This window comes from Nomascus leucogenys, chromosome X, assembly GCF_006542625.1.
Source record: "Nomascus leucogenys isolate Asia chromosome X, Asia_NLE_v1, whole genome shotgun sequence".
NCBI lineage: Eukaryota > Metazoa > Chordata > Mammalia > Primates > Hylobatidae > Nomascus > Nomascus leucogenys.
In genome coordinates, this window is record NC_044406.1 from 62,003,457 (window position 1) to 62,029,761 (window position 26,305).

General features: G+C 43.5%; 1 protein-coding gene across 1 annotated transcript; it reads left to right on the forward strand.

Moving 5' to 3' along the window:
- The first annotated feature begins 2,833 nt into the window (after positions 1-2,833).
- On the forward strand, positions 2,834-26,305 carry IGBP1 (immunoglobulin binding protein 1). The gene is made up of 6 exons (XM_012499078.2): positions 2,834-3,953; positions 4,338-4,631; positions 16,447-16,642; positions 18,333-18,412; positions 19,771-19,883; positions 25,817-26,305. The coding sequence occupies exons 1-6, from the start codon at positions 3,766-3,768 to the stop codon at positions 25,960-25,962; spliced, it is 1,017 nt and encodes a 338-aa protein (XP_012354532.1). The 5' UTR covers positions 2,834-3,765; the 3' UTR covers positions 25,963-26,305.

Sequence of the window (26,305 nt, forward strand, 5' to 3'; positions counted from 1 at the left end):
AGAGAACATGATAGGTTTGGAGAACTAGGAGAGTTTGCTAAAGGTTCAGCTTAGGATCCACGAAGGAAGAAAATAAAAAGGATGTCAGCAGGCAGATCAGAAAGGATCTTGAAGTCATGTTATTGAGTTTGACCTTTAACAGAATGCCCCTCCGGGCCAAAGTTATTCTCTCCATTCTTCTAACACCTTGAACACACCCTTACCAAAATATTTATCAAATTAATATTTGATTATTTGTTTACCTGTCTCTTCCATGGAACTACGGACCCCTTAAGAGCTTAAACCTTGGGTGGTGTTCGAATTCTCAATGCCTAGCATTCAGGTAGCACACAGCATGTATGGTAGGAGTAAAGGAAGGAATTTCTCCAAGGTCACACAGCTATTCAGTAGCAGAGTTGGGCTAAAGGGATCCTCCCACCTCAGCCTCCCAAAGTGTTGGGATTACAGGCGTGAGCCACCACACCTGGCCAGATTAATGCTTTTTATATTGTGTTACTTAGAGCCCTTGAGTCCCTCACCTGGAGTGCCACTCACTGAGCAGGTTGAGGAAGATGGGCCAGTGGCTGAGTTGGCAGGCTTCTTTGTATCCTCTTCAAATACATCAGTCCTTTTAGAAATTACAGGCTCTCTAAAACTTGTTTTGGAAAAAGAATTATGCTACTACAAAAAGTTTAAGTACCATTATACTTTCATGATTGCTAAGTGCCCTAAACTAGGATTTTAAAAAGTCTCCCATGCACAACAGGAGTTTAATATGATAAAGTGTTTACACACAAAACACAGCAAACGACTCGTTTTTATTATTCCTTTTTTTCTTTCTTTCTTTTGAGACAGAGTCTTGCTCTGTCACCCAGGCTGGAGTGCAGTGGTGTGATCTCGGCTCACTGCAGCCTCCGCCTCCCGGCTCACTGCCTCAGCCTCCCGAGTAGCTGGGATTACAGGCCCGCGCCACCATGCCCAGCTAATTTTTGTATGTTTAGTAGAGACAGGGTTTCACCGTGTTGGCCAGGCTGGTCTTGAACTCCTGACCTCAGGTGAGCTGCCCACCTCGGCCTCCCAAACTGCTGGGATTACAGGCATAAGCCACCACGCCCAGCCATTATTCCTTTTTTTCTAACCACTTTTTAATCTTGGTATTCTTTCAAAATAAGATGAAATGCAATGCTTAAAATGACAATTCTAATATATAACAGGCACTCTGAAAGTAATTGGCATCCCCCATAAAGACTGTCATTTTGGCTGGGCACAGTGAATCACGTCTGTAATCTCAACACTTTGGGATGGTGAAGCGGGTGGATCGCTTGACCTCAGGAGTTTGAGATCAGCCTGGGCAACATGGCGAAACCCTGCCTCTACAAAAAAATACAAAAAATAGCCAGGAGTGGTGGCTTGCACCTGTAGTCTCAGCTAGTTGGGGGGCTTGAGGGTAGAGGATCACTTGGGTCCAGGAGGCGGAGTTTGCAGTGAGCCAAGATCGTGCCAATGCACTCCAGCCTGGGTGGCAGAGTGAGACCCTGTCTCAAAAAAAAAAAAAAAAAAAAAAAAAAAAGACTAATTTTGAAAGCCATAAAAAATGGCTCACAAAGTTTAAGACCAAATCAAGATTGTGCATATTTTTTCCTCTTAAGTAACAGTAAAGACATGTTTTAATCCAAGCAAATGCAGAGAAGCAAATTATCTTTACTCTCACAATTACTACATTTCTAAGTCTCCTCCACAAGTACTATCTTTTTCTTCTTTATATTCCCTGCCAAGCCTGACCCTGTAAGGTCAGTTTACTAGAGGTGTCAGATAAACCAAATAAGTAATTCGCCAAAGCCTCACTTCCTTCTTAGTCTATAAAGCACAGGGGTTGCAAGGGAAGGTTTATTAGAATCACCTGGGAAGCTTTTTCAACCTCCATGTATGCCACAGTCTCCTCTCCCTCTTAGGAAGCACTGTTCTAGTTTGGGGCTTCAATCTGTCACACATTAAAGGTCTTCATCTTTCTAAATCCTACCCAACTGAAGGCTAATGGAGTAGAAACAATTGAACTCAGAAGTCACTGACTTTGTCACAAACTGGCTGGGCAAGTTCCTTAACCTTTCTGGTCTCAAGTTTTTCCTCCGATTTTTGGGGTTCCCTTTAAACTTTGACATTCTTCTATGTGACTGCATGTCTAAGAAGCCTTCTAAACTACTCCTAGCATGGAATGACTTGCCCTTTCTTGGTTTTCCAACAGCCTATGCAATATAACATATCACCTATTTTATACTGTCCTATATTGCCCTCTAGTTGTTTTTTAATGAATCTTTTTTTCTTCTCAACGATATGTAGTTTAAAATACTAGTTTAAAAGTTTATTTTCAGGGGTAGAGAGTGTGCCTGCTACTTAAATCTCCTAGACAGTTCGGGCTACGTCCTAAGGTAATCAGTATGTATTTATATTGCTTTGTTCAAAACAATGACGTCCCTTCTTTGAAGTCCTGAAATTATATTTTCCATCAGTTCTGTCCAGTAGAAATATAATAGGAGCTACAAATATAGTTTTAAATTATCTGGCAGGCACATTTACAAAGTGAAAAGAAACAAGCACAATTAATTCTAATAATATATTTAATCCAACATATCCAAAAGACTACCATTTCAACATGTAGTCCATGTAAAAAGTATTTACATTTTTCATTCTTTTTTTTAAATGTCTTTGAAATCTGGGGTGTTTTTTACACTTGCAGCACATCTCGATTCAAAATAGCCACTTTCAAGTGCTTAGTAACCACATGTAGCTAGTAACTACCTACTGAACAATGCTGTTCTGCATAAGTTGGCTGCTTTCCAAACTGATCACTTTTTTTTTATTCAGATAATGACTGATACTGAGTACTCAGGCTAGCCAGAGTGGTGCAAAGATGAGTCAAATTCATTCTGATAAGAGAGATTTGTAAGTCACTAGCAATTATACAGCGTGGTAGGTGCCATGATAGAGATGCATAGAAGAAACCCAGACTTGGCGGCTGAAGGGCACAGGGTGGAAGGCGGTAGGGAGACAAGGAAGGTTGCACAGAAATAACATTTGACGTAGGAACTAAGTGCACGAAGGGAAGCCGGCTGTGGAGTGACCGGAGTTACAGGTTACCAATCTTGCTGAGGGGGGCTCCACCGGACGTCGGCCTACGGGTCGTAGGCGTGTGTGGGGTGAAGGGGAAAGAGGACGGGAGAGGATTGGCTCGGAGGAACCCGTAGCTCCATCTGGTGGGTGGACCGAAGCCGCAGGGGGGCGCTACTTGCACTTCGCGCTCAAGCGACCGGATCTTCAAACCGTGGGAGTGGTGCGGCAGCTGGAGTCCCTGGACTCCTCAACCTAGGGAGCTACTGGCGAGGTAAGGGGCGCGCCTGACCGGCTCCTAAAGCGCACTCACTCGTCCGCACTCCTCGCGCTCCGAATTCCGCCTCGCCTCACCCGGGCTTCAGAGCCCACAGAACTTCTCAGCCCCGTGTCGGCGACGAGGAGCTCATGGTAAAACAGCGCATAGGGTTTTGCTTGTTTGCTTGCTTTTAACAGATGCCTACGACTTGTAACGGTCTGTCTGGTAAAATGAGTCTATGGAAATGGTTGCCAGGGCCGGCTAACAGCGGCTCCCGGAAGTCCTTTGATGCTTTGTTAACAGTGAAGCTACTGGACCAATGAGGGGCCTCTTCCGGTTTTGTCCGCGCTCGCCTAGTTCTTCTTTATCAAGGTTGCCTTTGACCCCGGAAAAGGGATCTTCCGGGTTCCTCTCTCCCCAAAATGGCTGCTGAGGACGAGTTACAGCTGCCGCGGCTCCCCGAGCTGTTCGAAACCGGTAAACAGTTACTGGACGAAGTAGAAGTAGCGACTGAACCCGCCGGTTCCCGGATAGTCCAGGAGAAGGTGTTCAAGGGCTTGGACCTCCTTGAGAAGGCTGCCGAAATGTTATCGCAGCTCGACTTGTTCAGGTATGGGGGAAGATAGTAATAATGGCTGAGAACGAAGGTAATAATGGTTACCAAGGGTGGAGCCATTGCGCCTGAGTGGAGGGGACCTTTAGTAGTGAGAACCTTTCGTTCCTACTTACCACTGCGATCTTGTGTACATTGTTTACATTCCCCACCTCTCTTCCCAGATGGTTGATATCTCACGACTCTGCTTCCTAGCGTCTGCTGATTGCATAGGCATTGGGTGTGAGCGCTCAGCCACTTTAATTGAGTGAAACTGGCGGCTGTTCCCCGTGCCTCCCTCTGCTCCACTCCCAGCCCAGCCTCCCACTCCGTCCCCCAGAAAGCAAGGGCCACAATTGGAATGCCTAGTCAGGCTTCGCTGCCTCCTTTTTGCTCTTCCAGCCGAAATGAAGATTTGGAAGAGATTGCTTCCACCGACCTGAAGTACCTGTTGGTGTCAGCGTTTCAAGGAGCCCTCACCATGAAACAAGTCAACCCCAGCAAGCGTCTAGATCATTTGCAGCGGGCTCGAGAACACTTTATAAACTACTTAACTCAGTGCCATTGCTATCATGTGGCAGAGTTTGAGCTGCCCAAAACCATGAACAACTCTGCTGAAAATCACACTGTCAATTCCTCCATGGCTTATCCTAGCCTCGTTGCTATGGCATCTCAAAGACAGGCTAAAATACAGAGGTGGGTCAATAGCTATAATATGAGGGCTGCCCAATGGCAGTGCTTTTCGGGGGCATGCTTTCTTGGCGGGTGGTGGGGGGCCAGAATGGTGTGGGTCACTTTCTTGGTTCTTACTGAGCATAGGCCCTGGGGAGAGCAAACTTTCCTGAGTTTTTCAAGAAGCCTCTGCTTTTGTTGAGATGATTATACCTACTTATCAGACCCCTACTACCTTATGGTTGCCAACAGCAGCAATGTAGTTTAGCAGAGTGTCTCCCAACCTTTTCCACATCACATCATAGCAATGTTCATATGGTACAGTGGGGTAGATGTCTCTGAAAGGCAAAGCTAGGCCATTTTATGGTCCACTGATTGAGGAGCTCTGTTCAGACTACTGGAGTAGATGTGTAACATCCTGAACTGATCTTAGTCCTGGCACAGCTTCATCGTGTGACCTTGGAAAAATTGCTTACTTTCTTAGGTTTTTTTGTTGTTGTTTGTTTTTTAAACAACATTTAATGGGTGGTCATGATGTCTAGGAACTGTGCTAGGCACTGGGAATACAAACTGTATAGGTATTTGTGTGAGTATGAGTGGTCCTTGCCTTGGAGGAGCATACAATCTGGTGAGGAAAACGGGCATAGAAACAGAATATCAATATAAACGGATGTTATGGAGGGATGCACAAGGTACTATGAGAGCAGACAGAAAGGGCACCTAACCAAAGGGAGCAGGAGAGAGGAGAAAGCTCCCTGGAAGAGGTGACTCCTGTGCTGAGTTCTTTAAGGGTAAATAGGAATATCCAGAGGAAGAGGAGAGGAGGGCATTAGCCAGCAGAGTATGTAAAGCCTTAGTGAAGCCACAGAGGCATTAAAGAAACAGTGGTGAGTGGAGATGTGTAGGCCGAAAACAGCAGCTATAAGCAATTAGGTGACGGTAGAACACAAAGAGGGTGGTAAGGGGGAAGGAATGATACTGAAGAATGTCGTAGGGTCCACATCAAGGAGAGCCTGGGATGTGAGGAACGTGAAGAGAAACTTGTTGCTGAGAACTTTGTAAGGTGTTTGAATCCCAGCTCGACCACTGTGATTAATCACTGTGATTTTTGGTAAGTTATTTGATCTTTCAGTACCTTAATTTCCCCAGCTGCAAAATTCAGATAATAATAGGTCCTTCCTCATAAAGTAGTTGATGAGGATTAAAAGAGAAATACATATAAAGCAGTTAGCACAATGTTTGACACAGTAAACACTCAAAGTCAACTATTATTATTTGTGGCTAAGAGTATGGGTCGTAGAGTCAGAGACCTGGGTTTGAGACCCAGCTTTACTTATAATCTGTTGGACTTTGGGGAAGTTATTTAACCTAACTGAGCTTCAGCTTTCCTCATATGTGAAATCTAAGTAATAATGGTACAGATGGTCCCCGATTTGCGATGGCTAGTCTTAGAATTTTTTAACTTTATATTGGTGCAGAAGCAATACACAGTCAGGGGAACATCAATAAATTACATGAGTTATTCAACACTTTATTATAAAATAGGCCTTGTGTTAGATGATTTTGCCCAACTGTAGGCTAATATAAGTGTTCTGAGCATGTTGAAGGTAAACTAGGCTAAGCTATGATGTTCAATAAGGTGTATTAAATGCGTTTTCAACTTACCATATTTTCCATTTATGATGGATTTATTGGGATGTAGCCCCATTGTAAGTTGAGATGCATGTGTACCTATCTCAGGGTTAATAAGCACAAATGGGAAAAATCACATAAAACAGCACAATATCTGGCACGTGGTGAGTATTCTATAAATGTCAGCTGCTATGAGGTAGGACATGCCAAAGAGCTTACTCTGGTGACTGAGATCCACTGAAGAGTTTTGTTTCTTTTTTCTTTATTATTATTTTTATTATTATTTTTATACAGAGTTTCACTCTTGTCACCCAGGCTGGAGTGCAATAGTGCGATCTCGGCTCACTGCAACCTCCACCTCCTGGGTTCAAGCAATTTTTATCCCTCAGCCTCTCGAGTAGCTGGGAGTACAGGCACCTGCCACCATGCCCGGCTAATTTTTGTATTTTTAGTAGAGATGGGGTTTTGCCATGCTGGCCAGGCTGGTCTTGAACTCCTGATCTCAGGTGATCTACCTGCCTCGGGCTCCCAAAGTGCTCGGATTACAGGTGTGAGCCGCTGCACCCTGGCTGTTTCTTTTCAAATAGTAGCATGATCACATTTGCATTTTAGCTAGTATACTCTAACAGCAGTTAGGAAAAAATGAGGGAAAAGATTAGACCCAGTTAAGTCACAAAGGTGACTAGGGTTTACTATTGCAATGGTAGAGGGATGGGGGAATATATTTAGGAGGGTTGAATCTACAGGAAACCTGGTGATCAATTGGTTGTGGGAGGTGGGATAGAAGAAAGCAGCAAGGAAAGATGTCCATGTTTCTGATTTAGGTGGGTGGCTGTGAAATTTATTGAGATGGGGAAAGAGGAAGAAGAGAAGATCGGGGAAGGGGAGACTATGAATTTAGTATTGAAACATGTTGAGGTTAAGGTGCCTAGGAGATAAGTAGAGGTGTCTGTTAGTCTGAAGCTCAGAGGCGAGGCTTGGTCTAGAGAGCTGAAGATGATTCATTTATTCAGAAATATTTATTAATTCCTTCCTGTGTGCTAGGAGCTGTTCTAGGTGTTAGAGAACCAGATGCAGTCGGTGCTGCTATGGAGCTTTTATTCTGGTAGTAGAGACAAACAGTAAGCTAGTAAATAATGTAATTTCCGCTGGTAAGGACTATGAGGAATAATAAAGTTAGGGGATAGTGAGTGACTGAGGATATGGGCTAGACTGATATGAAATGGAATTTAACATCCTGTCCTTTGTAAGAAGTTGGGGGCAGCCTGTCAGCAGATAAGAGGTAGTTTAAACAGTGAGTTTGGTATCCAAATAATTATACAAAAAAAAAAACAAACTGCAAGAGAGAGATGAAGGAGTGGTCACATCTGGTTGGAGGGATGAAGAAAAGGTTTCAGAACATAATGGCATTTGACACCAGGCGCCGTGGCTCACGCCTGTAATCCCAACACTTTGGGAGGCTGAGGCGGGTGGATCACTTGAGGTCAGGAGTTCAAGACCAGCCTGGTCAACATGGCAAAACGCCATCTCTGCAAAAAGAAAAAAAATAGCCGGGGGTGGTGATGCACTCCTGTAATCTCAGGTACTCGGGAGGCTGAGGGAGCAGAATCGCCTGAGCCTAGGAGTCGGAGGCTGCAGTGAGCCAAGACTGTACCATTGCACTCCAGCCTGGGTAATGGATTGAGACTGTGTCTCAAAAAAAAAAGAACATAAATGGTTTTTGAGATGAGTCTTAAAGGATGGTTAAAAATAGAAATTAGGTTGAGCGCGGTGGCTCATGCCTGTAATCCCAACTCTTTGGGAGGCCAAGGCAGGAGGATTACTTGAGCCCAGGAGTTCAAGACCAGCCTAGGCAACAAAATAAGACTCTGTCTGTACCAAAAAAATTAAAAAATTAGCCAGGTGTGGTGGCACAGGCCTGTTACAAGTCCCAGCTACTCCAGAGGCTGAGCTGAGCTGGGAGGATGACTTGAGCCCCTGGAGGTTGAGGCTGCAGTGAGCTGTGATCGCACCATTGTATTCCAGCCTAGGTGACAGGGCGAGACCCTGTCTCAAAAAAAAAAAAAAAAAAAAAAAAAGATTTTCCTGAATGTAATAGTGCTCATTGTAGAAAGTTTGCAAAACAGAAGAATATTTTTTAAATAAAAAAGCCTCAATCCTAGCACTCATAGATGATCATTGTTAACTTTCTGATGTGTTTCCTTTCAGTTATATAGTTATTTAAGCTAATAAATTTGGAATGCTGTAACTATAGCTTTTTATCCTGTTTTTTTTTAACCTAACATTATACCATGAGCATTTCCTCGTGTCTTTTGAAACCATGATATTGAATGTTCCATGCTCTAGTTGTACCATAATTATTTAAACTAATCTGTTATTGTCAAATATTTAGACACTGGCTTTTTGCTATTCTGAGTAATGCTATAAACAAACATCTTTAAATGCATCTGTCACTGTTTCCTTAGGGTAGATTTCTAGAGCCAGTGACTAGGTCAAAGTGTTTGAATATTTTGAGGCTCTTGATATGTGGTAAAAGTGTTGCTTTCTACAATAACAGAGTTTCAGAATATGTTCCACTGCATTTGTCTTGGGTGTTAATACTCAGAAAATCCAACTGGGTGGCCGGGCGCGATGGTTCACTTTGGGAGCCTGAGGCGGGTGGGTCACCTGAGATCAGGAGTTCGAGACCAGCCTGGCCAGCATGGCAAAACCCCATCTCTACTAAAAATACAAAAATTAGCCAGGCGTGCTGGCGGGTGCCTGTAATCTCAGGTATTTGGGAGGCTGAGGCAGGAGAATTGCTGGAACCCGGGAGGTGGAGGTTGCAGTGAGCCAAGATCGCACCGTTGCACTCCAGCCTGGGCTGACAACAGCGAGACTCCGTCTCAAAAAAAAAAAAAAAAAAAAGAAAAGAAAAGAAAAGAAGAAAAAGAAAATTGGGCAAACAGAAAGTATCTGTTGTTTTGATTTGCATTTCTTTGGCCTGCCGCTTTGAACGTTTTTCTTAAATGCCTGACAGATATCAACACCTAACTTTATACTAATGTCTCCCACATTCGTATCACTAGCCCAGACCTCTCCTGACCTTCAGACCCATACTTGCAACATCCTTCCTTTATGGGTGTTTCACAGACATGTCATACCTTGAACCCTTGGCTTTTTAACCCCCAAATGTGCCTCCTCACCCATCTCAGTAAGTGTACCACCATTGACTTAGGTTTTTAAACCAGAAACCTAGGATTTAGCTTCAATTCCTCCCTTTTTCTGAATGTTCACATCCAGTCCATCAGCAAAGGCCTGTCCATTCTAGCTACAAAAGGTATCTTCTATCCTTCTATTTCTCTCCATCTCCACTATCATACCTCAGTCTAGGCTACCAACATTTCTCATCTGAGATAGACAAATCAGCTCCAAGGCTTTGTGTGATCTGCTGCCTGCCTCTTTTCAGTCTCACCATGTATCATTCTCCCCTCGTTCACTAGACTCCAGCCACAATGACCGTCTTTCAGTTCTTTGAATAGACCCAGCTCTGTCCCTCTATAGAATCTCTGTGTGTGCAGTCCTCTTTGCATGGAATGCTCTTCATATGGCTAATTCTTCATCCTCTAGGTCTCAGCTTAAATGTCATTCCTCAGGCCTTTCCAGATCAGTCTCTTTAAGTAGTTAACAACTATTATTCTCTCTTTGCTTCATGTTTGTTTCCTTCTTGGCACTTACGTGCAGTCATTTCATGTGTCTTTCTGAGTTTTGTCTCTCTCCCCTACTACAGTATATACTCTATGAGGGCACAAGCCATTTCTTGTTCACTATGTTATGCCTGCCATAGAGCTTGGCATATAGAAGTTCCTCAAGCAATGCTTATTGTTGACAAGCAAGAGAAACAAGATGAACAAAAGCCCAAAGCCAGGGTATATTTAGGTATGTTCAAAGACTATATAATAGTCTGGTTTGGCAGAAGCTAAGAGGAGTATGGTTGCAGCTCTGCATGAAGAAGTGATGTGTACATAAAATACTGAAAAAGAAGAGAGGCAGAGGGAGAAATACAAGTTAGCATGTTATAATAGTACTTCAAATAGGAAGAAGTGATAAAAAATGAAGTTATAGCTATCAGAGATACTACTTTTGCAAGAATAGTTTACATGGTTAGAAAACAAATTACTCACATCCTTATTTACTTTCTGGAAGTCCCCCAACCCATGCCTTTAGATACTGAGGCCATCTTACATAAAACACCTGAATGGTATGTCCTCTCTCTCAAAACCTATTTCTTCATATATGTCCTCTATTTCCCATATTTGAGGAGCATGAATCTGGTTGAGTAACAGCACCTCCATCCTTTTGAGAGAAATAGAGAAGCGGACGCTGGGTAAGTAATGAGTCTAGTTTTGGATTTACTCAATTTAGGTCCTAAAGTGACAACTGGATAGTTATTTCCATAGACACATTTACTTGAAATGTGCAAGTAAAATTTATGAGACTGTTTTGTGACTGATGTGAAAAATTTAGGAGGCCTCTGCTTTCGTTGGTGTAGATGAGTTTGCCAAGGAAAAACATGTAGACAGAAAAAAAAGTCAAAGATAAAACTTTGGGGCAAGTTAAGGGAGAAGGAAGAGGAAGGAAAGAGCAATCAGAAACTCAGTAAGGTGGCCGGGCGCGGTCTCTCACGCCTGTAATCCCAACACTTTGGGAGATCATGAGGTGGGTGGATCATGAGGTCAGGAGTTCAAGACCAGCCTGGCCAAGATGGTGAAAGCCCGTCTGTACTAAAAATACAAAAAAATTTAGCTGGGCCTGGTGGTGGGCACCTGTAATCCCAGCTACTCAGCAGGCTGTGGCAGGAGAATCGCTTGAACCTGGGAGGCAAAGGTTGCAATGAGCCGAGATTGCACCACTGCACTCTAGCCTGGGCAACAGAGCAAGACCCCGTTGCAAAAAAAAAAAAAAAGAAACTCAGTAAGGTACAGGTACTTATAGGAGCCTGGAAAAGAGAAAACAAATGTTATGTCCTCTTTGAAGCCTTTCCCTAATTATCTTCCCTCCCAGATACCATGGCATTTAGTTCATGTTACTTATCACAGTATAACTAACTATCTGCCAGTCTCTAGACTTGAAACTCCTCAAGGTCAGAGACCTTGACTGATTGTATCTCAGTATACTAATTATATCATTGTATATAATTGCATCCCTTGGTGCTTAACCCAGTAATTGGATCATAGTAGGTATTTGGAGGTGTCTTTGGGAGAGACAGAGTGGTCATAAAAAAGATGGAAGCAAAATGCTGTAGCGGAAAAAGCCTAGACTTAGGAGTCAGACCTGGGGTAACTAATCCAATTTCTACCACTTAATAGATGTGGCATCATTTAGCAACCCCCCCCAGCCTCAATTTCTTTATCAGCTAACAGTGTATTGCTGCTTACAAAGCACTTTGATGTGTGTTTTTCCATTTGATCCTTTTAACAACCCCATGAAATAGACATTCTTATCCCCATTTTAGAGATTAAAAAAAGGGGGGGCTCTGAGAATTGAACTGCCCAAAGTTAACATAGCTAGTAAGTAGCTAGGTTAGGATTTAAACCCAGGTCTTCAAATTCCCAGTTCTAGTATCATTCCCACTGTAGCATAGAAAAGAGAAGAGTAGGCCAGGTGTGGTGGCTTATTCCTGTAATCCCAGCACTTCAGGAGGCCAAGGCGGGCAGATTGTTTGAGTCTAGGAGTTCGAGACCAGCCTGGGCAATATGGCGAAACCCTGTCTCTACAAGAAATACAAAAATTAGCTGGGTGGTGGTGCACACCTGTAGTCCCAGCCACTCAGGATGCTGAGGTTGGAGGATGGCTCGAGTCTGAGAAGTTGAGGCTGCAGTGAGCTGTGATCGCACCACTGTACTCCAGCCTGGGTGACAGAGTAGAGACCCTGTCTCAAAAATAAAGAGAAGAGTGATCATTTGAAAGGGTAGAAAAATGAGTTGAGGTAAAGTGTTTCTAAGACAGGGGAAAGGCACCAGTAGAGTGAAAAACTAGCTGCTAATGACCAGGAGGATGATCAATAAATAGAGTGAGGCCTGGAAGAATGTGGGGGGGGTACTAGATTGATAACAAAAGTGGAGTGGTAAAGACATTACCTTTGGTTGGGCACAGTGGCTTGTGCCTTTAATCGCAGCACTTTGGGAGGCTGAGGCGGGAGGGTCATTTGAGGCAGGAGTTCAAGATCAGCCTGGGCAATGTAGTGAGACCCCGTCTCTACAAAAAAAATAAAAATTAGCTGGGCATGGTGATGTGCACCTGTAGTCTTAGCTACTCGGGAGGCTGAGGTGAGAGGATCACTTGAGCCCAGGAGCTGGAGGCCAAAGTGAGCTTTCGTCACACCACTGCACTGCAGCCCGGGCAACGAAGTGAGACCAAAACAAAAAAAAACAAACACATTACCTTGGAAATGGCTTGGTAGAGACAGTATCAGCTCCTTAAAGACAACAGTAAAAGAGGAAGAGTGAAGTTATAGAGTGTTTTTTTTTTTTTTTTTTTTTTTTTTTTTTTTTTTGAGACAGAGTTTCGCTCTTGTTGCCCCGGCTGGAGTGCAATGGCGCGATCTCGGCTCACTGCAACCTCCACCTCCCGTGTTCCACCCATTCTCCTGCCTCAGCCTCCTAGTAGCTGGGACTACAGGCGCCCGCCACCAAACCCGGCTAATTTTTTGTATTTTTAGTAGAGTTGGGGTTTCACCGTGTAAGCCAGGATGGTCTCGATCTCCCGACCTTGTGATCTGCCCACCTCGGCCTCCCAAAGTGCTGGGGTTACAGGCGTGAGCCACTGCGCCCGGCCGAGATGGGGTTTTTCCTTGTTGGTCAGGCTGGTCTCGAACTCCCGACCTCAGGCGATTCGTCTGCCTCAGCCTCCCAAAGTGCTGGGATTACAGGCGTGAGCCACCGTCCTTGGCCAGTTACAGAGATTTTATGGTGAAGAGGGAAATTGAATTCTACATTGGCTGGCCATGTGGTGAGTGCGATGGTGATAACAGTCTTCACAAAAGATGAACAAAAGGATGGCTGAGCAAGGGTGACCACTCAGCCAAAGTTTGACAATAGTGATTTGTAGTTGACCCATTTGATACAAGTTTCTAATTCCTTAACTCTCTTCAACAGCTTGGGAACAGAAAGGGAATGGAAGTTGCCCAGGGTCAGAAGGGTTACAAGGATAGGGGATTCTAGGGTAATAGGGAGTATTTCCATGTAATGGCCCACCATGGGGAATCCATAACAGTGATGAAGCTATAAGACAGTGGTTTTCTATCTGTTCCTTGGAGCCCTAAAATTTCACTGCAATGCCTAGGGGTGGGGGGGGCGGTGTTGGCAGCCCTCCTGATTTAACCAAAGTAAATTTTACTTGTTTATTAATTATGGGAGTTCCGTGGCATCTCTCATTAGAAGAAAAGGTTCTTTTACTAAGACAAAACAGTTTTAAAAACACTGGCCCAAATGAACAAGTATTGAGTTAGAAGTTTAAAAGATGATGAGCAGGCCAGGCATGGTGGCTCACGCCTGGAATGCACTTTGAGAGGCTAAGGCAGGCAGATCACCTGACGTCAGGAGTTTGAGACCAGCCTGGCCAACATGGCAAAACCCCGTCTCTACTAAAAATAACAAAAATTAGCTGGGTGTGGTGGTGCACACCTGTAATCCCAGCTACTCGGGAGGCTGAGGCAGGAGAATCACTTGAACCCGGGAGGTGGAGGTTGCAGTGAGCCGAGATCACGCCATTGCACTCCAGCCGGGGCAACAAGAGCGAAACTCTGTCTCAAAAACAAACAAAAAAACAAAGATGATGAGCAAAGTCATAGAAGCTAGGAAGTAGAAGAAAAGGAAGGAGCAGAGTGCAGTAGTTAGGCGTTAAGCATGCAGAGAATGGGAAAAGAAACAAAAGAACCTTATTCAGAGGACTACTAGACTAACCCTGAATTTACCCTGAATTATATCATCCTAAGGTCCTCGTATGTTATTTTTTTTCCTGTGACTTAGGTACATCCAGGAAAGAGGGTTGGGGATAGGAGTGAGACTGGAGTTAAACATTCTCAAGTAATATCTTGAACTAGGAATTGTAGTTCTTTGTAGTGTTCTACTCAAAAAGCTTCTTAGGATGATGATGTGTCAGTTATTTGTAACATTATAGTAAATGTCCACTTGTTAGGTAAAAGGAAGAGAAGAGCCTAAACATTTTTATAATAGTCTTTTCAGAACAGTGGTTCTTGACTTTTTTTTTTTTTTTTTTTTTGAGACGGAGTCTCACTCTGTTGCCCAGGCAGGAGTGCAGTGGCACGATCTCGGCTCACTGCAACCTCTCCCTGGTTCAAGCAATTTTCCTGCCTCAGCCTCCTGAGTAGCTGGAATTACAGGCGCCTGCCGCCACATCCAGCTAATTTTTGTATTTTCAGTAGAGATGGGGTTTCACCATGTTGGCCAGGGTGGTCTTGATCTCCTGACCTCATGATGCACCCACCTCAGCCTCCCAAAGTCCTGGGATTACAGGGCTGGGCCACTGTGCCCAGCCGGTTCTTGACTTTTCATGGGTCATGGACCCCTTGCCCCTTTGATAATTTGATAAAATCTATAAAAATTTCTCAGCCGAAAAAAAAGAAAGAGAAAGCATACAGGTAGAGTTCTGTATAAAATTTGAGGGAGTTCAAGGACCACCCCCACCATACTGAACTCTCTGTGGACTTCAGCTTAAGATCCCCTGATTTGGGTGAAGACCTACAGAGGAACATCTGATTCTGGAGAGTCTAAAGTGGGATTTCAAGCAGAGATATTTCAAGATACGTCTCTTGGAAATCTTGATGTTTTTCCTTGACTTCTGTCTTTCCTTCAGGCTCTTACATCCAATAAATCAACAAATCCTGTCTATTTTATATTTTAAATATACCCACATCCCACTATCTCCATCACTACCTTCCTATTTCAGGTCACCATCTCTCACTTGGATTGTGGCAGTATCCTCTTAATTGCTTTCCCTGCTTATATCCTTGCCTCATAGCCCCCCACAGCCCATACTCCACACAACAGCCAGAGTGGCCCATATTTTTAAAAGTCTTTTTATGTCACTCTATTCATGTCATGTATTCAAAAGCCTCCAGTGGCTTTCCCATTCAAAATACCATGATATTTGATATTTTGGTTATTGTGACCTACCAGGTTCTACACATTATGGCCCTGGCTATGTCTGACCTCATTTTCTGTCACTCTTTTTTTATCTCAGCCATACTGGCCACCTTGTTATTTCTCAGCCATGTCAGGCCAGGCACGCTCCCACCTCACAGCCCTCGTATTTGCCCTTCTTCCTTAGCATACTCTTCCAGATATTGGCATACTTATTTTCCTGAAGTCTTTGTTCACTGTCATCTCTTCAGAGAGGTCTCTTCTGACTACCTTGTATATAATAGCACCGCTACTTTTCCACCATCACTGTATGCACTTGACCTTACTTTTCGCTCTTTCGTAGCACTTATCATGACCTAACTCATCTATTTCTTTTTGTCTACTCCCACTGGAATGAATGCTTCATGAGACCAAGGACTTTTATATGCTGCTGTGTCTCCAGCACTGAGAATGGTGCCTGTCACACAATAGGTACTCAGTAGATATTTGTCAGATGCCATACCAGAATGCATCCTGAAAAAGAAAGGCAGCCAGGGTGGTTATGAGTCTTCAGATGATACAAGGATGAGCCAGAAGAGCTGGGAATGTTTTGCCCAGAAGAAAAAAAGAGTTGATCATTTTTTAGGCTGTTTCACAAGGCATTCCTGCATCACTGACAGGTAAATGACCCCTAAAATTCTATGATTTTTTTGAAGGTGTAATTCCCAAAATGGAAGCATCATGGGAAGCACTGTGTTGCTATACTAAGCACCCACCCTAGTAAAGGTCAGTATAATCAAATGACTAAGGTACTCATCTTCCCTAAAGGACTTGCTGAGATCCGGTTACTTCTGTATTTTTCTGGCTTCAGAAGGTACTCCTCAGCCCCTGCTGGGCCCTTACTTGTCATCTGAGGGAACTGCCTGGTGGCTATCTCTGGGGTATAGAATCTATATCCCTGCCAAGGTGGAAATTGGCATGCTTACTACCCGATCATTTGCAAAGATAAAATCTTATTGAGGCCTTCTTTTGAAGGAATACCTCTTCATTTGTAAGTTCATGGGTAATGCTTTTCTGTGGAACAGATACAAGCAGAAGAAGGAGTTGGAGCATAGGTTGTCTGCAATGAAATCTGCTGTGGAAAGTGGTCAAGCAGATGATGAGCGTGTTCGTGAATATTATCTTCTTCACCTTCAGAGGTGGATTGATATCAGCTTAGAAGAGATTGAGAGCATTGACCAGGAAATAAAGATCCTGAGAGAAAGAGACTCTTCAAGAGAGGTAAGCCTGGCCAAAGAAAGCTACTGCCAGAGATTTCAGTATTCTACAGAAGATCAAATTAAGATCCTTTTAAGTCTCCATAAAATCACTGTTTTTATCAAGATGAGTATAGAAAGGCCGAAGGATCACTAAGGTAGCTTTCTCTTTAATTTAATGTGCTCCCCAGTGCTTTTTAATCTGTAACACACTTGTAGTCATTTGTAATTTTGTGGTATACCATGGGGGACAGAAATGTCTCTGAAATAAAAATTGGTTTTGGTTGTGGAAAGCTGTGGCTGGTGAAGGAAGGCATAGGGAGTTAAACCTTTAAAATCTGTGCTAACTGGCCACCACGGTGGCTCATGCCTGTAATCCCAGCACTTTGGAATGCTGAGGCGGGCAGATCACTTGAGGCCCGGAGTTTGAGACCAGCCTGGCCAACATGGCGAAACCCCCTCTACTAAAAATAGCCGGGTGTGGTGGTGCGCGTCTGTGATCCCAGCTACTCGGGAGGCTGAGGCAGGAGAATTGCTTGAACCTGGGAGGCAGAGGTTGCAGTGAGCTGAGATCATGCCACTGCACTCCAGCCTGGGCGACAGAATGAGACTCCATCTCAAAAAAAAAAAAAATTGACTATAATGAAGGGGAAGAGAGGGAGAGGATGGGAATGGAGAAGAAAGATAGAACTGGAGGAGAGGGAGAAAAGAGATGTATCTGCTGCCACTTGTTCTTTGGTTCAGGACACAAAATGAATTGGGTTGAATTTATCAGGAAGTCACAGGCATTTATTTAAGTCCTCAGAGAAACCTCTTCCTAATTTGATTTGTACTAATTAGCCCAGGAGCTCTTGCCTCAGGATAATATCAACCTAGTTCTTCATGTTAAGAGATCAAAGAATGAACAATTAGTATTCTAAGGTCATAAGGCCCCTTGAGCATGTCTAGATGAGTGCTTTTCAAGCATTTTGAGGCTGGACTTTTCTGGGTCCTGCCCTGTCCCTTTCTTGGTGTGTGGGTTTTTTGTTTTTTCTTGTTCGTTTGTTGTAATCGTTGTGGTGTTGTTTTAATGTGCTCTTATGTGGTATTGGAATTGGTTCTGAAAGTGATCGAGCTAGAACTAAGTGAGCACCTTTTCTTTAGCCATCCTTTGTTTCAGCATGCCCCTAGAAAGCCAAGGTTCCTTGAAACTTTTCTGTATACCTCTATATGGAAACTACTAACCAATCCTTCTCCCTTTCATTTAGGAACATTGACTTCTAAAGCACCGTAGAAGTTCTTGACAATTAAGTGCATAATTACATTGGAAGAGGTTTTAGAAGAAGGATGGTAGTGATTCAACTTTTTAACTGAAGGCCAGGCTGAAGAAAGGGGCTTCGAGTTCAGCTCAGGGGATTTAGATGGAACATGGAAGAGGGCTTTGGAATCTCCTTCTTTGGACAGGGTATTTTAAAGCCAAGTAATTTTTTACTTCTAGTGACATGATTCCTGGGAGAACTTTCTCTTTCTCTCTTTTTTGCAAGGTACTGAGGCCCCCTCAGGAGAGCTAAGGAACTTCTACCATTAGTGTTCTGCTGCTATGTCTTAGAGACTGATAAATAGAAAGTGAGTGAATTTTGAATCCAGAGCTTTTCAAGCATCTGAAGACTTAAGAGCCCATATGGTAGGTTGGGTAAAATGGTAAATTCACCTCTCATAATTAATTTCCTTCTTAGGCATCAACTTCTAACTCATCTCGCCAGGAGAGGCCTCCAGTGAAACCCTTCATTCTCACTCGGAACACAGCCCAGGCCAAGTAGGTAGTACTAGAAAGTGGTTTGCTTTGCAGCCCTCTGCTTTTGTGGTTCAATGTGGCAATTCATTAGTGACCCACAGACTGAGTGGTGTTGAAAAGTCATGATCTTGGGCGGGCGAGGTGGCTCGTGCCTGTAATCCCAGCACTTTGGGAGGCTGAGGCGGGTGGATCACCTGAGGTCGGGAGTTCGAGACCAGCCTGACCAACATGGAGAAACCCCGTCTCTACTAAAAATACAAAATTAGCCGGGCGTGGTGGCACATGCCTGTAATCCCGGCTACTAGGGAGGCTGAGGCAGGAGAATCGCTTGAACCTGGGAGGGGGAGGTTGTGGTGAGCCGAGATCACGCCATTGCACTCCAGCCTGGGCAACAAGAGCGAGATTCCGTCTCAAAAAAAAAAAAAAAAAAGTCATGATCTCACTTACGGAAGTTGTTCTTTTATCTAAGGGATATTATTTCTCCTGAAACTTTCTCCATGTCTGTCTTCCTCAGACACTTCCTTCACAAACTCAAGCTTAAAAATAGGCACACATGGGCCGGGCGTGGTGGCTCATGCCTGTAATCCCAGCCCTTTGGGAGGCCGAGGCAGGTGGATCACCTGAGGTCAGGAGTTCGAGACCAGCCTGGCCAACATGGCAAAACCCCGTCTCTACTAAAAATAGAAAAATGAGCCAGGCGTATTGGCGGGCACCTGTAATCCCAGCTACTTGGGAGGCTGAGGCAGGAGAATCGCATGAACCCAGGAGGTGGAGGTTACAATGAGCTGAGATCACCCCACTACCCTCTAGCCTGGTCGACAGAGCGAGACTCCATCTCAAAAAAAAAAAAAAAGGCACACATGTAAACAAGCAAATAAAACAAAAAGGGAAAATAATTGAATGGAGAATTGTATACTTTAAAGTTTTTTTTTTTTTATTATTACATTATTGGCACTCTTCCTGCCTTCAGCTACAATTCTCAAAAGGACATATTTGCCTCCCTGTGATGTAATTCTGAGTTCTTGAGATATGTTTCCCTAGGGTGGCAGGAGTCTCCTTGTTTTCTGTACCTTTCGGAGTCACCAACTATAAATACCCATTCCACGGTGTCTTCACTGCTTTGTGGAGCATAGGTCTCTGGGATTGCTTAATGGGAGGTGATCCTGGGCTATTTATCTTCTCATGAAAGCTCTTGACTTTAATGCCCGTTTCTGGATGCCTCTTTTTACACATCCTCCCATGAGTTTGTACAACTCCTCAGAAGTTGACTGGGTAGGGAACAAGGCTGAAATGGACACAGACTTTGTTGTTGAAGAGACTTTTTGTAGTATTGTGTTTTTTTTCTTTTTTGTTTTCTAAATGCAGTGTAATTTTTGCAGAGTATTTGGAGCTGGTTATCCAAGTCTGGCAACTATGACGGTGAGTGACTGGTATGAGCAACATCGGAAATATGGAGCATTACCAGATCAGGGAATAGCCAAGGCAGCACCAGGTATGACGGGGTAGGAGGGAAATAGTTGTACCACTGGTCTTTTACTCCCTGGCAATTAAATTCTTACCAAGTATAGTTGCCCTTTAGGAGCAGAAATAGTGGGGACAAAGATTCTGAGTAATAGAAAGATTCTAGACAGTATTATGTTTATTATTAAATAGCAAATGGTTATGGGAGGATGGGGACAGTGATAGCATAGTTTGTAAATCTCTCCAGATGTCATGACATAAAAACAGAGCAGCTGTGTAGAAAACTCAATCTATGGATAGCAGTTCGCATCTGGTAATGGCAGAGTAGGTTGTATCAGGCCAGCCCCTCATACAGGATAACAATTACAAACTGAACAAAATATTTTAAAAACCAACTACCTGAAGGTACTGGCAAGTCACCAAAAGCAGGTGTAAGCTGAAGGGCAGTCAACACTTAGAAGGAGGAAATGATACTTGGAATTCCTTGAGGGCAGGGACTTTGACTTACTGTACCTTTAGTGCCCAACTTGGTAATTGGATCATAGTGGGTACTTGGAATTGTCTTTGGAAGGGGAAGATGAAGAGGGTGGCCATCAAAAAGGTGGAAGCAATAGGGTATAACAGAAAAAGTATGGACAGACCTGGGTGAACAGTCCAACTCCTGTCACTTTTTTTTTTTTTTTTTTTTTGAGATGAAGTCTCGCTCTTGTCCCCCAGGCTGGAGTGCAATGGCACGATCTTGGCTCACTGCAACCTACGCCTCCCAGGTTCAAGCAATTCTTCTGCCTCAGCCTCCCGAGTAGCTGGGATTACAGGCGCCTGCCACCACACCTGGCTAATTTTTGTATTTTTAGTAGAGATGGGGTTTTACCACATTGGCCAGGCTGGTCTTGAACTCCTGACCTCAGGTGATCGGCCCGCCTCGGCCTCCCAGAGTGCTGGGATTACGTGAACCACCATGCCTGGCCCTCCTGTCACTTAATAGATGGAATATCTTAGTCCCTCTGAGCTTCAGTTTCCTTATCTCATGTATTATCCCATTTGATCCTTTTTAAAAAGGAAAAATAGAGACAGAGTCTCACTGTGTTTTCCAAGCTGGTCTCAAACTCCTGGGCTCAAGCAATCCTCCTGCCTCAGCCTCCCAAAGCATTGGGATTACAGGCATCAGCCACTGTGCTCAGCTTCATTTGATCCTCTTAACAACTTCATGAAGCAGACATTCTTATTCTCATTTCAAGATGAGAAAGTGCTCTGGGACAAATAGGTGAAAACAAAAAGAAAAAAAATAAAAATAAATAAGATGTGCTGGGCGCAGTGCCTCACACCTGTAGTCCCAGCACTTTGGGAGGCCGAGGCAGGCGGATTGCTTGAGCTCAGGAATTCAAGACCAGCCTGAGCAATATGGCGAAACCCCGTCTCTACCAAAAATACAAAAAACAGCCAAGCGTAGTGGTATGCACCTGTAGTCCCATCTACTCGGGAGGCTGAGGTGGTAGGATCATGTGAGCCCGGGAGGCAGAAGTTGTAGTGAGCCAAGATCACGCCACTACACTCCAGCCTGGGTGACAGAGTGAGACCCTGTCTCAAATAAATAAATAAAATGAAGAAGGTAGTCACTGAGAACTGACTTAAAGTGGCCTGGCTAGGATTTAAAATCAGACCTTCAAATTCCCAGGTTCAGTTCTGTTTCTACTATAGCACCAAAAAGAGAAGAGTGGTAATTTGAAAGGATTAGCTTTTCACCTGTGGGCAGACTGCAGTTACTATGATGTAGGGTAGCTTAAACTTGGATAGGAACTTGCAGTCTTACTGTTTGAGGAATGAGAGAACTGAGATCAGGGTGAATAGCAACTGAAAAATGAAGGAGGATATCCCAGAAAAGAGAGAACCACAGAGAAGATGCCCTGATTCTGTATATAAACCCTACTGAAATCTCTGGCTGACTATGCATGCACAGAATGGACTCTTAAGCACCTCAACTAAGGCTAAAATAACTGAATAGAGCATTCAGCTGTTGCCCAATGCAAGGGAGATAGAATTTGGTATTTTGGTTTTAGACGAGTTAATTGCCTGCTAAAATGAAAAATCAGTACTCTTTAGAGGAATGAAACAGAATTCAGAATCTCTACAGTATATCATTTATCACGTTTAGAATTCAATCCTAAGCTATTAGACATGAAAAAAACAAACAGGAAAATGTGACTCATAATTCAAAAGAAAAGGCAATCAATGGATACCAACCCCAAGATAACTCAGATGTTGGAATTAGCAGACAGGGACTTTAAAGCAGCTATTATTTTTATCCTAAAGGGCAGAGAGCAAAATATGTTTGTAATTAATGAAAAGATAAGAAATCTCAGCAGAGAAAAACTATACACACAAATTCTGGAATGGAAAAATACAATATCTGAAAATGTAAAGTCACTGGATGAGCTTAATACCAGATTGTTGCTGACAGAAGAGCGTGTCGGTTAACTTGAAGATCAATAGAAATTATCCAATTTGAAAAAAAAGATTGGATAAAAGTAAGCAGTATCTCAGTGGCCTGCGGAATTATGTACCAAGGTCTCATGTATGTGCAATTGGAATGCCAGTACCAGAGGAGAAAGAAGGGAACAGAAAAACTTGAAGAAACGATGGCTAAAGATTTCCCAAAATTCAGAAATGTCAGCAAACCTCAACAGTTTAAATACAAAGAAAATCACACATAGGCACATTATAGTCAAACTGCAGAACACCAGAGAGAAAGAGGAAATTTTGAAATCATCCAAAGATAAAGTACACATCACAAATAGGAGAACAAGGATATACATTATTGCTGAATTTCCATTAAAAACTATGGGCGCCAGAGATGGTGGAGCAGCTTCAAAGTGGTGGGGGGAGGAACCTGTCAACGTATAATTTTATACCCAGTGAAAAATATCCATAAAATGAAGATGAAATTAAGACATTTTCAGATAAATGAGAGCTAAAAGAATTCTTCACCAGAAAATTGGCATTAGAGAAATGCTGAAGGAAATTCCTCAGGCTGAGGGGAATGGTATCAGATAGAAATGTAAATATTCAAGTAGTGAAGAGCAGCAGAAATGGCAATTATGTGGGTAAATGCAAAGGACTATCTCCCTCAACCCAGTTTTTAAAAACTATACGTAGCTTCTCAAAGCAAAAATTATAATATTGACTTGTGAGGTTTATAATGTATTAGGTGTAATATATGTGACAGCCATCGCAAAAAGGACAGGGTAAATGGAACTATTTTGTTTGTGAGATTCTCCTGTTTTATGTGAACCGATACATGTCTATTGCTGTATAACAAATTACTCTAAAACTTAGCAACTTAAAATAATCAGCATTTATTGTATTACATAGTTTCTGAGGGTGAGGAATTCAGAAACAACTGGGTGGTCCTAGCTCAGAAACATTCATGAGGTTGCAGTCAAGCTGTCAGCTGGGGCTGCAGTCTTCTGGAAGCTTGGATGGGACTAGAGAATTTGCTGCCAAGCTCATCGATGTGTCTGAGGACAGGAGGCTCACATAGGGTTGCTCACAACAGCTTCCATTCTCCAAAGTGAATGATCTGAGAATGACCAAAATCGAAAGGCTCAATATCTTTTATAACCTAATGTTGGAATATGACTTCTGCCCTATTCTATTGGTCATATAGACCAATCCTGATACAGTATGAGAGGGGACTTCATAAAAGCATGAATACCAAGAGGCTGGGATTGTTGTGCACCATCCTTGAGGCCCCCCATCACATAATTTTTTTTTTTTTTTTGAGACGGAGTCTTGCTCTGTCGCCCAGGCTGGAGGGCAGTGGCGCGATCTTGGCTCACTGCAAGCTCCGCCTCCCAGGTTCACGCCATTCACGCCATTCTCCTGCCTCAGCCTCCCGAGTAGCTGGGACTACAGGCGCCCGCCATCACACCCAGCTAATTTTTTTTTTGTATTTTTAGTAGAGACGAGGTTTCATTGTGTTAGCCAGGATGGTCTCAATCTCCTGACCTCGTGATCCGCCCGCCTCAGCCTCCCAAAGTGCTGGGATTACAGGCGTGAGCCACTGCGCCTGGCCCCCATCACATAATTTTAACTCTAAGTAGGCTGGGAAGTTAAAGATGAACATTGTATTTCCTAGAGTAACCACTTAAAAAATAATTTATCAAGAGAATGAGAAAACAAGCCACAACCTGGGAGAAGATACTTGCAAAAGACTTATCTGATGAAGGACTTTGTATATTTTACCCAAAATATACAAAGAACTCTTAAAACCCAACAATAAGAAAAGGAGCAGTTTTAGGCTAGGTGTGGTGGCTCACACTGGTAATCCCAATACTTTGGGAGGCCAAAGTGAGAGGATCCCTTGAGCCCAGGAGTTCAAGATCAGTTTGAGCAACATGGTAAGACCCCTCTCCACAAAAAAAAAAAAAAAAAAAGTTTTTAAAAAACTAGCCAAGTGTGATGGTTCGTGCCTGTAGTCCCAGATACTCAGGAGGCTGAGGTGGGAGGATTGCTTGAGCCTGTGAGGTCGAGGCTACAGTGAGCTATTATCGTGCCACTGCACTCCAGCCTGGGTGATAGAGCAAGACCCTGTCTCAAAAAAAAAAGGGAGCAGCCTGATTAAGAAGTGGGCCAAAAACCTTAACAGATACCTCACCAAAGAAAGTATACAGATGACAGCATGTGACAAGATGCTCTACATCATGTCATTAGGGCAGTGCAAATTAAACAACACTGAGATACCACTATACACCTGATAGAATGGCCAAATCCAGAGCACCTCAAATGTAAGTAGAATAAACCTTCAAATTAGAAGTCAGGGATCGATTATCAGGTCTAGCTGCATGCTGTCTATAAGAGATACATTTTAAATATGAAGACACAGATTGGTTACAAATAAAAAGAAGAAAGAAGATATGTAGGTGGCTCACGCCTGTAATCCCAGCACTTTGGGAGGCCAAGGCAGGCAGATCACGAGGTCAGGAGTTCAAGACCAGCATGACCAACATGGTGAAACCCCATCTCTACTAAAAATACAAAAATTAGCCGGGTGTGGTAGTGCACACCTGTAATCCCAGCTACTCGGGAGGCTGAGGCAGGAGGATGACTTGAGCCCAGGAGTTCGAAGCTACAGTGAGCCATGATCACACCACTGTACTCCAGCCTAGGCAACAGAGAGAAACCCTATCTCAGAAAAAAAGAAGGCTCCTGAGCTGTTAGAAGAGATCAGATCCCCACACATTTCATTCATAGTAATGAGACTATTTCTCATGAGCAAAGTCAGAGTAGCCAGGAAAATGCTGCTTTACCTCACAAAGGAAAAAAAAAAGTAAAAGAGATGCAGCAGTTGGTTTAATTTCTTTTGGGTGTACACTGCATGATAAGTGCCATTTGGACCTCAGAGCCTATTTCAAGCACTGCAAAATAATACGTAGGCATTCTTTTCTGGTAGGTCCAACTGCCCTGTGATTTTCAATTTTATGCACAAAAACTTATGTATGACTATAGTAAAGGAAATGGGTGGAGGAGGAAACATCAACTGCAATCCCACCCCCCCGGCAACTCACAAATCACAAATTCATAAATATTTTTTCTTTCCTGTTTTTGGATTGCAGGGGTTGTTTGGTGGTGGTAGTAATGTTTTTGTTTAGGGGCTTGTGGGGGGTGGGTGTTGGCCATTTTTGCAAGAATTCTCTTCCAAAATAGAATTCATTCTGAGGGGCACCTTTTATGATTTTTGCCTTCTTGTGGAAACCACTCAGAGCATCCTTTCATACTATTTTTTAACATGCGATATATTAGGTAATGCAAGTTCTCTCCCCGCTTCCGCCGGGCTCAGGGTAGGCAGCTGGCTGTATTCCTGTTCTCATTGCATGTGGTTGTGCTCAGAGTGGAACTGAGGCCCCTGACGTTACTTATTAACATTCCCTCAATTTCTCACCTCCCTTTCTAATTTTTCCACTTTAGAGGAATTCAGAAAAGCAGCTCAGCAACAGGAAGAAGAAGAAAAGGAGGAAGAGGATGATGAACAAATACTCCACAGAGCCCGGGAGTGGGATGACTGGAAGGACACCCATCCTAGGGGCTATGGCAACCGACAGAACATGGGCTGATCTTCCCACACCACCACAGGACTGCAGGGTGCACAACTCCCCCACCAAGGAAAACCGTGCAGTCCTCCCCTCCCTGGGCTCCCGCTTCAGCTCTGTACAACGAAGGCAAAGATGCTAAATCTTGCTTTGCATTCAATAAAGTGTCAAGTGATTAAGTGTGTATTTGTACCCTAGATGATATGAGCCAGCAGTCTTGTCTTGGCATCATCCTTATCATGTTGTACTCCAGTTTCCTAAGTGGAAGGAAAAGAGTACTGAGAAATGGCTCTGTATAATCTATGGCTATCCGAATTCTCTGAAAAAATAATAAAAGTCCGCTCTATTACATGAGCCTGTACAGAAA